This window comes from Grampus griseus (genome assembly GCF_964374135.1).
Source record: "Grampus griseus genome assembly, chromosome: 7".
NCBI lineage: Eukaryota > Metazoa > Chordata > Mammalia > Artiodactyla > Delphinidae > Grampus > Grampus griseus.
Window position 1 is genome coordinate 93,286,533 of NC_139001.1, and position 12,939 is coordinate 93,299,471.

Here is a 12,939-nt window from a genome sequence, read left to right on the forward strand (position 1 = left end):
TCAGAATCAGGACACTGCAATTAGCAAACTTTAGCAAATAGCTGGTACCTTTAAACACCAAGATAATGGCAATAATTTTACATCTCTGAAAAAAATTTTACTGCTATTTATGCAAGCCAGATTTAAACTCTAATGCTTATACTACAAGTGCTGTGTTTAAAAAGACATTGAAATTGACTCTGTAGACCTAAACATCTCACTTAACCTCAACATAGTAAGTCAGGAAAGTCCAATTATCTACAACAAGACCTAGTATAGAGTAGGACAATTGCGATATGATCTACAAAAGTGCTTAATTTTTAAAATAAATTCATTTTCAAACGAGCATTATTCTAAATACATAAAGGAACACTCTGGGAAAAATTAGTATCCTATAGAAATTTTGACATACAGAGAAAAGTCGTCTTTTGAGTGAATCGGTCTCATGCGGTGGGAAAAAGTTTGGGATACAGGAATCAGAAAGCACAATTTCAGTGCCCTGAAATGTCCTATAACTCTGGGGAAATTATTTTTCCTCTTTTATTGTATTTTCTCATCTGAAAAAGGCTAGGAAGACCTCCTTGGCTGACTTTAAAGAGTTATAATAATCATATGCATGTACAAATACTGCTAGCTGTACAGTACCTGTGGACTACAATATCTACGTTCTTATCTGATTTATTCCTGCCATGGCACTGGTACTGCAGCACTACTAGTATTCGGAATGTAACTCTGCTACTCACCATTTCAGTGTAAGGTAACATGCCCTGTGCCCCACCTCCCGGGCCACTGTTTGCATTGCAGTAATCATAATGGTAGTTTCCAATTCCCCAGAAATAGCACCACACTGACCTGGCTAGGCACACCACAGAAGGGCTGACTGCTTTGGAACATCTCAAGGTTCTCACTGGCCACAGCAGCCCATGCTGATGCAGCCACTATTAGTCATGTATTTGATAATCATTTATTGTTTCTCTGCTTCTTTGAGATTACATATGTCAACAGATCATTACAATAAAATATGATAAAGGATTGTTTAAGACACTATGGAAGCAGAGAAAATGAAGCAACAAACTGTTTTAAGGACTGAGGAAGACTTTGCAGAAGAGGTGATTTCTGAGTCAAACTTCAAGGATAAGCAGGATTTTGGCAAACTGGATGGCGGACAGGCATTCCAGGTGGAGGGAAGAACAGGTACACAAGTATCTTTGGCATGAAAGAGCATAGTATATTCTACAAATAGAGTTCTGTATGACTTGAGCACATACGTATAAATAGAAGGCTTAATTGCTAGGGAGTGTAGATGGAGAATCTATGCAAATTTTTAATTCAGAGGAATGACATGAAGAGACATCTGTTTCAGGACAGTGATTCTTGAACTGTGTATATATGTGTGCATGTGTTGTGGAGGAGGAAAGCTGGACATGGGGCAACATGAAATAAGCAAAACACATAAGAAATTACTGTGAAGACATGAAAAGAACTGACCAAAAGTAGAGGCAGTGAGGAAGGAAAGACGGTACCAGCTTTGAGGAAATGGTGAAGCCTGAGTGTGAAAGGGGAGAATGGAAGAGAGTTATAATTTTGCCATTTGTATTGGACCCTAGATAGAAGGCGAGGAAAGGGAGGCAGGAAGAGGGAGAAATATTAAATCTAGTGCCCCGGACACATCCCTGAGTAGGAATGTCCAGCAGGCAGTTGGCTATGTGGTCTTGTCTTGGCAGAAATAAAATTTGGGAGACACTGGCAAAAAGCCGTTGTTGAAACCGAGGAAGTGGCTGGACTTCCGAGGAAGAAGCTGAAGAGTAATGAGAGAAGGTATCCCAGAGAACATCACTACTTATGAGGCAGGCAGGAAGGAGAGCCTGAGGAGGAGAATCGGAGAGCAGCGGCAGTGGTAGCAGGGGAAAAGGAAGAAGTGGGCGGAAACTGTTAGCTCTGATTTCTCATGGCACCCTGCATACTCTGGGTACATCTCAGCACCTAACAAGTTGAAAACCTTTATCTAGAAATGTCCAAGGAACTTATTTCTCAAATGGACAAACCATTGCCTTCTTTTTTTCCAATTGTCTATTCATACCTGCACACTGGTGGCCTTGAAGCTGCTGGGAATTGCATGGTGAAGTAGTTCGAGGCAACTGTACTTGTTCTGATCCTGGAGGTTGCAAGTAACCCACTGAGGAGCTATGGGGAAAAAAATCAAACATACACAAAAACACAGCACAATGAGATGGAGATGACTGTAAAGATTCTTTGAATGAACAGTCCTATAAATTTATTTAAATAAAATTATTTTTCAAGTAGGTCAGCTTAGTAAAAGTCAAAACTAACTCTTTTCTAAACTGAGAGTTATAAATAATTACTTTTTGGATAAAAATCACCTTGTTTTTGACAATAACACAGATTTTTAAAAATAACTCCTGATTTCATTGCTCTTATTCTTTTACGACTTATTCTAAATATGATTTTTGTACTGTTCAAATAATTATTTTAAAAAGAAGAAAAATAACTCACTAATTTTACAGAATAAAAAGGTACTTTATTTGGATCTCACTAAGCTATACTTTAGAAGAGAGAATATGCAGTTAGACAATGATGAGACTCAGAAAAAAATACGTTATTCCCTAAAAAATGTGCTATCTAAGGACATAAGGTACTATCTAAGGAATAAAATAAACAATAGAACATGATTCTGACATATTCTAATAGAAATACTGACAAAAATAGAAGGCTGTTATTGTAAAACCATTAAGCTATTACTGTATTTTTCAATGGTTAGTCTTTGAGAATCAAACTAATATGGGATTTGTCATATGTCTTTAAAGTTTTCTCCATTTAGCAATTTCAAGAAAATAGTGAAAATCACAGAGCAATACCGTGAATTCTTTCCGAGAATTCTCAAGGAATCAGAAATCTTAATTTATTATAAAACCCTGTTACCACCCTTTTTTAATCATTTAAATCAACTTTCTTTACATGGTATTTTATTTCTTAATCTAGCTTTAACAACTTTTTGCATTTACGGCTCACATAACTGCATCAAAAATACTACATTAGATCCAAGTACTGAATTACAGAAAAAACAGGGAGACATGTTAAACAACACCATGATGACACAATCAGTCAAATCCAGACTCTGGGACACTCTACAAGACAAATGTGTGAAAACATAAGCAGTACTTGTGAGGTAGCTGGTAATACAAAGACCAACTGGATATTGGATATAATTAAGAAATTAACTGTTAAATTTTTTAGAATGTGAAACAGTACTATTAAGTTAGGTAGGTTTAAAAAAACCTTTTAGGGATACCTATACTGAAATACTCGTGAATGAAAATAATATGATACCTGGGTTTATTTCAAAATAATATGGGAGGATGAAATAGAAGTTTAAATGAAAACAGATTAGTCATTAGTTGATAAATGTACAAGCTAAGTGATGCGTACATGGGGGTTCAGTACACTTCTGTTTACAATTATGTGTATTTAAAAATGTCTGTAGGGACTTTCCTGGTGGTCCAGTGGTAAAGAATCCGCCTTCCAATGTAGGGTGCGTGGGTTTGATCCCTGGTCCGGGAACTAAGATCCCGCATGCTGTGGGGCAACTAAGCCCGCGCGCCTCAACGAGAGAGCCCAAGTGCTGCAAACTACAGAACCCACGTGCTCTGGAGCCCTTGCGCCACAACTACAGAGCCCACGTGCCCTGGAGTCTGCATGCCACAACTAGAGAGAGAAAACCGCACACCACAACTGGAGAGAAGCCCAGGTGCCACAGCTAGAGAGAAGTCCACACGCTGCAAAAATGAGCCTGTGCACCACAACCGAAAAAAAAAAAAAAAAGAAAGAAGAAAAGATCCTGCACACCACAACAAAGACCCGAGGCAGCCAAAGGGGGAAAAAAAAAAAAAAGGGACTTCCCTGGTAGCGCAGTGGTGAAGAATCTGCCTGTCAATGCAGGGGACACGCGTTTGATCCCTGGTACGGGAGGATCCCACATGCCTCAGAGTAACTAAGCCCGAGCGCCACAACTACTGAGCCTACACTCTGGAGCCCGCGAGCCACAACTACTGAAGCCCGCATGCCTAGACCCCATGCTCCACAACAAGAGAAACCACTGCAGTGAGAAGCCTGCACACCGCAACGAAGAGCAGCCTTCGCTTGCTGCAACTAGAGAAAACCCGCACACAGCAACGAAGACCCACGCAGCCAGAAATAAATAAATTTATTAAAAACAAACAAACAGGGCTTCCCTGGTGGCGCAGTGGTTGAGGGTCCACCTGCCAATGCAGGGGACGCGGGTTCGTGCCCCGGTCCGGGAGGATCCCACATGCCGTGCAGCAGCTGGGCCCGTGAGCCATGGACGCTGGGCCTGCGCATCCGGAGCCTGTGCTCCGAAACGGGAGAGGCCACAGCGGTGAGGGGCCCGCGTACCGAAGACAAACAAAAACAAAAACACCCAAACAAACAAAAACATTAAAAAAATGTACCAAGGAACTTAAAAACAGTCATATCTTATGATCTATTAATCCCACTCTAAAGATCCTATAAAAATGAAGAAATTCAAGTTGCTCACCAGGGTTAACAAATTATTGTATATTCATAAAATCAAACATTAAAAATTATATTTACAAAGAAATTTTTAATGACGTGAAAAACCCTACACCACACGAACAAAAAATATCCAATAGTACCACAACTATGTTAAAACTACATACAAAGACTTCCTTGGTGGCGCAGTGGTTAAGAATCCGCCTGCCAATGCAGGGGACATGGGTTTGAGCCCTGATCCGGGAAGATCCCACATGCCGCGCAGCAACTAAGCCCGTGTGCCACAACTACGGAGCCCGCGTGCCACAGCTACTGAAGCCCGTGTGCCTAGAGCCCGTGCTCTGCAACAACAGAAGCTACCACAATGAGAAGCCCGTGCACTGCAACAAAGAGTAGACCCACTTGCCGCAACTAGAGAAAGCCTGCGCGCAGCAACAAAGACCCAACACAGCCAAAAATAAATTTATTTTAAAAAACCAAAAAAAACTACATACGAAAAGAAAAAAGATTGAGAGAATAATATGAACATGACAGTAGCAGTTAACTTTTCCAAAAATGCACACATGCATTTAATAATTCTAATCACTAAAAATACCCTATGAAAACTGCCTGACAAGTTCAACTTTTAAATGCTGTATCAGGGATTTAATATCAACTAATAATCTGAATCTCCTTCAGAAGAAGTCACAGTATGCCCTGTGAAGTCAATTACACTGATCTTCTGAAATATAAGTCACCTTCAATTCATTTGAGGGGTAGACCTCAGTCAGGTTTGCTGTCTCTGGAAGAAAATATTAGCTTTCTGCCTTATAAGCTCTTTGCAATTAGAGGTGACTTCTACCTTATGTATTTTTGTGATGAGGATATCTAGCTAGGACAATATAAACAAACCCTCAACCAATTAGAATTTGACCAAACTATATGCTCAATTAATGAAAATAAATGCCAAATAAAACTTTTATTGTACAATATTTGGAGTTTTCCTTACATGCAAATGGCCAATTTTTCTAGGCTTTCTGGTTAAATGTTTATATTCCTAGAAGTATTCATTTATAGCTCACCTATTTCCAATGTGAAAGATTAAAAAAACCTGAGTATACTAAAAAACAGAGAAGAGAAAACACTTAAAAGCAAAACAGAAATGGTGTAGGGACATCTGGGATAAGATTGTTGTGTTCACTGAGAACTGAATCTACTTTGTGTTTCCCGGCAGCTAAGACAAGTTGGTGAACCCAGAGGATACTAAGACTCTGCCAGGAAGACAAAGGAAGCAAACATTTAAGCCTCTGGCAGACGCTGGGTTACAGGCGTATCACAATTGTATTCTATATTGAATTTAAAGCACGTAGTTAATTATAGAGCAATTTAGTCCTTTGATAGAAGACATGAAACGCAGTTCATAATTTTACCAGAAAACTGAGAAGCTGAGGGGGAAATCTTGCCTGAAGAGAGGATTACTTCCTGTTAAAAAATAGGTAGGGGGCTTCCCTGGTGGCGCAGTCGTTGGGAGTCCGCCTGCTGGTGCAGGGGACGTGGGTTCGTGTCCCGGTCCGGGAGGATCCCGCATGCCGCGGAGCGGCTGGGCCTGTGAGCCGTGGCCGCTGGGCCTGCACGTCCGGAGCCTGTGCTCCGCAACGGGAGAGGCCACGGCAGGGAGAGGCCCGCGTACCGCCAAAAAAAAAAAAAAAAAAGGTAGGATGTAGAATTACTTGCAGTAAGGGCTAACATTTTCCTTAAAATGAACTTTGTAGTTTTCAAGTACTTGAATGAGACCCAAGGGTCTGCACTGCACATTTCACATAAAAGATGCCTTTGGCTTGAGAAATATAAGGGTAGCTCTTATCAAACACAATCAACCACAAAGATATCTGTGGTGCTCCTGGGAGGATGACTGAGTTTGAGAAGGGCCATACTCTAACCATCCCACTAGTATAAACTGGTTATTATCAAGCAGCTCTGTCAGTGCAGAGCTAACGGATATATCACTTTAGTAGCTCACTGAAGTGGCAGCAAACATTCACCAAACAGTAATTTTAGCTTTAGTATAGCTGATCCTAAGGTGCTCTTTTTAACAATTACTGAGCTGCTTATTAAGTCTGTGAGACCGTAAAATTGTCACTGGCACTGAGGACGATGCTTGTATGCCTGTGTGATACAGCTGAAGAACAGGTATCCCATTCCTCAAACAGCTTCATAAAATCTTTTAAATATAATTTCAAAAGACAGGATGCCAGAACAGTATAATTTCTTCTTTTCTGAATCAAATTTCACCAATTAGAGACTGACTTCTGGCATGACAGCATGAGTTTACCGATCTGCTCTCCCCACTGAAAGCTATAAAAAAGCAACCATTGAAACACTATGGAAATGATCCTAAGGATGAAGAGCAAACTAGAAACATCTATTCAAGAACATGTATGAAAACTCAGTAAGAAAAGTGAGTTTGGGGCTTTCCTGGTGGCGCAGTGGTTCGGAGTCCGCCTGCCGATGCAGGGAACACGGGTTCGTGACCCGGTCCAGGAAGATCCCACATGCCGCGGAGCGGCTGGGCCCGTGAGCCATGGCCGCTGAGCCTGCGCGTCCAGAGCCTGTGCTCCGCAACGGAAGAGGCCACAACAGTGAGAGGCCCGTGTACCGAAAAAAAAAAAACAGAAACAAACACGAAAAGTGAGTTTGATATTTGAACCAATACTGCTCCTTCCTGCCCCTCCCAGTTTAGTGAAGTACAGACTCTACTCCAGACAGCTGTAGCCAAGAACACAGAGCTCCCTCTCCCCACAGCACCAGAGGGAGGATTTCTTCCTAGGAGGAGTAGTATGTCAGCTTTCTCATCCTGCCCTCAGGTACCTGCTGCTGAAGCTAAATCTGGGGTGAATGAACATGAGAGGCGGGAACTCCTTTCCACCCAACCTCCACTTGTACAACAGAGGGTCTACTGTGGGTGTGATATGCAGAGAATACTGGGGCCCTGGCCTGATCACCCTTGCCCCAGCTCCTGAAGTGGTGATTTTTCACACTAGGAGAGGTAAGCCAGTGATCCTAGGCTGTGGTCTCCCCACCCTCTACCAAGTGCTCAGCTCATAGGATAGGGTGTCACTTTTAGAGAAGCTAATCACTGTCCTAATCTCCAGCTTCTGAGCCCTGGCTCAGAGATTTTTCTGGGGAGAAAAGAGGCTATAAAACAGCACCTAATGTATTCTCCAAAGAACTGTCTTTTTAAAAATTTATTTATTCATTTATTATTTTTGGCTGCGTTGGGTCTTCATTGCTGTGCATGGGCTTTCTCTAGTTGTGGCGAGCGGGGGCTACTCTTCGTTGTGGTGCATGGGCTTCTCATTGAGGTGGCTTTTCTTGTTGTGGAGCACAGGCTCTAGGCGCACAGGATTCAGTAGTTGTGGCTCACGGGCTCAGTAGTTGTGGCTTGTGGGCTCTAGAGTGCAGCCTCAGTAGTTGTGTGCATGGGCTTAGTTGCTCTGCAGCATGTGGGATCTTCCTGGACCAGGGCTGGAACCTGTGTCCCCTGCATTGGCAGGCGGATTCTTAACCATTGCGCCACCAGGGAAGCCCTCCAGCTTTTGTTTGTTTGTTTGTTTGTTTTTGCGGTAGGCGGGCCTCTCATTGCCATGGCCTCCCCCGCTGCGGAGCACAGGCTCCGGACGCGCAGGCTCAGCGGCCATGGCTCATGGGCCCAGCCGCTCCGCGGCATGTGGGATCCTCCCGGACTGGGGCACGAACCCACGTCCGCTGCATCGGCAGGCGGACTCCCAACCACTGCTCCACCCGGGAAGCCCTCCAGCTTTTATTAATTACAAATAATACTGCAGTGAACACCTTTAGCATTATCTTTGCACCTTTGTGCTGGTATTTCAACCAGATAAATTTCTAGAAATAGAACTACTGGATTAAAGGCGGATTCTTAACCACTGCACCACCACGGAAGCCCCAAAAGAACTGTCTTTAATTGCAACAGAGTGGGACGAAGTTCAAGCCTACAGGTGCTTTCAGGAACAGTGATGATTGTGGTAAAGACAACTGGGAGGAGATTCAAGATTCAGGCTAAACTGTAGGCTTGCTAGTTTGCAAGAGGGAAACAGGTAAAAAGACAGCAGGAATGAGCCTTCCTTATGTCAGAATAAAAATCAAATATTGACTACAGAAACTTTTTCTTCAGAGGAGACAGATTTTGATTGAATTACTTTGTAGAGCAATTTATGAGTCAGTTCATTATTGAAAACAACAGGGTAATCAGCTAGCAGTTAGTGGATGCTGTCAAGGAAAAAGAGAAACAAGAGTCCAAACGAAACCACTGTGATTCCAGGATGACTGTGAGAATACCCAAAATAGTTTTCCCTGCTTGAGGAAAAAAATCAGAGGCTGAACATTTGCTGGTGGTGGGAGGTTTAAATAGACTTCATTAAAATAATCCAGTCAGTCACTAAACAAATTAGCAAGTGAACAACAATAACCAGACCTGCTACAATACATTATCTAAGATGTCTAATTAAAAAAAAAATTACAAGGCATGAAAATAAACAGTAAGGTGTAATCCATACTTTGGATGCAAGCAGGGAACAGAAACTGCCTGTGAGAAAGAAAGAAACTGCCTGTGAGAAAGAACAGATTTTTCACATTTATCAGAAAGGCCGTAAAGTAGCCATTACAGACATGTTCACAAAACCAAAGGAAACCATGCATAGGGAAGTAAAGAAGGAATGGTGACAAGGTTGCATTAACAAATAGAGAATATTGGGACTTCCCTGGCGGCACAGTGGTTAAGAATCCGCTTGCCAATGCAGGGGACACGGGTTCGAGCCCTGGTGGAGGAAGACAGATTAAAAGAGATTATATAAGTTAAAGAACAGAGAGAAAAAGGAACACAGAAAAAAGAGCTTCAGAGAAATGTGGGGTGTTGTTAAACAATCCTACACATGTATAATGGGATTATCAGAGAGGAGAGAAAGCAGCAGAAATGACATTCCAAGAAATAATGGCTGAAAACATCCCAAATTTATTGAAAAACAATAACCTACTCATCCAGAAACCTCAACAAACTCTAAGCAGAATAAATGCAGAGATCCAAAGAGATACCATAGTAAAAATGCTGAAAGTCAAAGACACGCAGCAAGAGAAAAATGACTAGTTACTTATAATGTAACCCCCAGTAAGATTAACAGCTAACTTCCCAGCAGACAAGATGAAGGTCAGAAGGCAGTGGGAAAACATATTCAAAATGGTCAAGGGAAAAACCTGTTAACAAAGATTCCTATATCCAGCAAAGCTATTTTTCAAAATGATGGCAAAACTAAGACTTTCCTTAGTAAATACAAACTGTGAATTTGTTGACGGCAATAGGCACTTTACAATAGGCACTAATTAGAACAAACACAAAAAGATAAAGAGTACAGTATTATGGACTGAATGCTTGCATCCCTCCCAAATTCAGATGTTGAAACCCTAACCTCAATGTAATGGTATTTGGAGATGGGGCCATGAAGAGGTAACTAGGTTAGATGACGTCATGTGGGTGGAGCCCTGGTCCAATGAGATTAGCACTCTTATAAGAAAAGACATCAGAGAACTTGCTCTTCCTCTGCTTGCACAGGCTGAAGAAAGGCCAAATGAGCCCACAATGAGAAGGTGGCCATCTGCAAACCAAGGGGAGAAGCCTCGCCAGATATCAACCCTGCTGGTACCTTGATCTTGGATTTCCAGTCTCCAGAACAGTGAGAAAATAAATTTCTGTTGTTTATGCCACCCAGTCGTTATGGCAGCCTGAGCAGACTAATACAACCAAGAACAGGTAATTATGTAATTGGAAAGACTGTAGAAATGCATATTTTCCCTCCTTTCTTCTGATTTTAGAGGCAAGTGTATAAAATAATATGTATATAATATAATGTTGGGCCTATAACATATACAAATGTAACATATTTGCCAATAATAGCATGAAGGATGTGGGTGGGAACAAAGCTGTATGGGCTAAGGAAATGCCTACTGATGGTAAGGTAATAGTTATAACAATGTATTGTGTTTGTAATATTAATATAATATGTATAACAAGAATACCAGAAAAAAGGGGGGAAAGAGAATAGAGCAGTGTAGCAGTAACTTTTCTTTATATCACTAGAATTAAACTAGTGTAAATCAGAAGCTGACTTGGATAAGTTAAGATATATACGGTAAATCCTAGAAAAACCACTAACAAAAACCCTCTAGAAAAGTAAAATAGAAAGAAAGAAATTAAAATGCTACATTAGGAAATATTCATTTAATGCAAGAGAAAGCAGGAAAAGGAAGAATAAAAAAACAAACACAGGAGATAGAAAACAAAAAGCAAAATGGCAGACATAAGCCAAGTACATTAATAATAACATTAAATGTGAATGGATTAAATGATTCCATCAAAAGACAGAGATTGTCAGGATAAAAAATGATCCAACTATATGCTGTCTACAGGAGACACAAAGGCTGAAAATAACAGGATGGCAAAAGATATATCACACAAACAGTAACCACAAGAAAGCTGGTATGTCTATATTAATATACGACAAAACAGACTTTAAAACAAAAACTGTATGAGATAAAGAAAGCATTTCATAATGAAAAAGGGTCAGGGAAATATAATAGTTGTAAACGTATCAGCTCCTAGTAAAGGAGCACCAAAATACATGAAACACACACTGAAAAGAATGTAAGGAGAAATATACAATTCAATGATAGTAGCTGGAGATTTGAACACTCCACTTGCCTTTTTTTTGGCCACACCGTGTGGCTCGTGGGATCTTAGTTCCCAGACCAGGGATTGAACCCAGGCCCACGGCAGTGAAAGCAGGGAGTCCTAACCACTGGACTGCCAGGGAATTCCCAACACTCCGCTTTCAATAATGAATAGAACAACAATACAGCAGATCAACAAGGAACAGAAAACCTGGACAACACTATAAACTAATTAGACCTAAGAGACATCTACAGAACACTCCATCCAACAATAACAGAATATACAATCTTTTCAAGTGTACGTAGAATATTCTCCCGATAGACCATATGCTGGGCCATAAAATGAACCTCAGTAAATTTAAAAGGATAGAAATAATACAAAGTATGTTCTCCAACCACAATGGAATGAAATTAGAAATAAACAGCAGGAAAAAACTTGGGACACACACAAGTAAGTAGAAATTAAACACCACAATACTATGTTACCAATAGGTCAAAGAAGAAATCAAAATAGAAACCAGAAAATACTTTGGGATGAACGAAGATGAAGATACAACATGCCAAATCTTACGGAATGCCACTAAAGCAGTGCTTAGAGGGAAACTTATAGCTGTAAATGCCAATATTAAAAAAGAAGAAAGATCTCAGATCAATAACCTACACTTCCATCTTAAGACATTGGGTGGAGGGCTGGGGGACAGATCACCAAACCAAAAGCAAGCCAAAGGAAGTAAATAAGAAAGATTACAATGGGAATAAACAAAATAGAGAACAGAAAAACAAGATGAAAATCAGTAAAACCCAAAAGCTGGTTCACTGAAAAGATCAACAAAATTGACAACTTTTTGTTAAATTGACCAAGAAAAAAAGAGAGAAAACTCAAATTACCAGAGTCAGAAATGAAGAGGGGAGATTATTAGACTACAGAAATAAAAAGGATAATAAAATAGTATGCAAAATTGTATACCAAGAAAATAGATCAAATTCCCAGAAATATACCAACTGCCAAAACGAACTCAAGTAGAAACAGATAATCAGAATGGATCTATAACAAGTGAAGAGATTGAAGTAGTAATCATAAAACAACTTACACACACACACACACACACACACACAAGCCCCTGCATAGAAGGTTTCACCACTGAATTCTATCAAACATTTAAAGAAAAATTAACAATAATTCTTCATAAACTCTTCCAAAAAACATAGAAAAGAACACTTCCCAACTCATTCTATATTACCCCAATACTAAAACCAGACAAAGGCACCACAAGACCACAGACCAATATCTCTTATGAATATAAATGCTAAAATCTGACCAAGTGTGATTTATCCCAGGAATGCCAGGGTCATTTAATATCTGAAAACCAATTAATGTAATACATTATATTTTCTCAACATGATACAGAGTACCTATGAAAAATCCACAACTAACATCTTTATTAAGGTGGAAGACTGAATGCTGTCTAGTCACGAAGGAGACAAGGATGTCAGCTCTCACTACTTGTATGGAACAGTGTACTAAGCGTTCCAACCAGAGCAATAAGGCAAGAAAATGAAATAAAAGGTACCCAAATTGAAAAGGAAGAAATAAAACAATTTCTTCACAGATGAATATGGAAAATCCCAAGAAATCTATTTAAGAAGTATTATAACTAGTAAATGAGTTCAACAAAGTTGTAGGATACAGGATCA

The 12,939-nt window shown here is 40.4% G+C and overlaps 1 protein-coding gene across 9 annotated transcripts in view; it reads right to left on the reverse strand.

Moving 5' to 3' along the window:
• The window catches only part of R3HDM1 (R3H domain containing 1), a 114,595-nt gene that overhangs the window by 13,245 nt on the left and 88,411 nt on the right, over nucleotides 1-12,939 (reverse strand). For all 9 annotated transcript variants that reach the window (XM_082658214.1, XM_082658211.1, XM_082658215.1 and 6 more), the window contains one exon: nucleotides 2,060-2,163. In XM_082658214.1, the coding sequence (XP_082514340.1) occupies nucleotides 2,060-2,163 (104 nt within the window). The remainder of the gene's footprint in view (nucleotides 1-2,059; nucleotides 2,164-12,939) is intronic.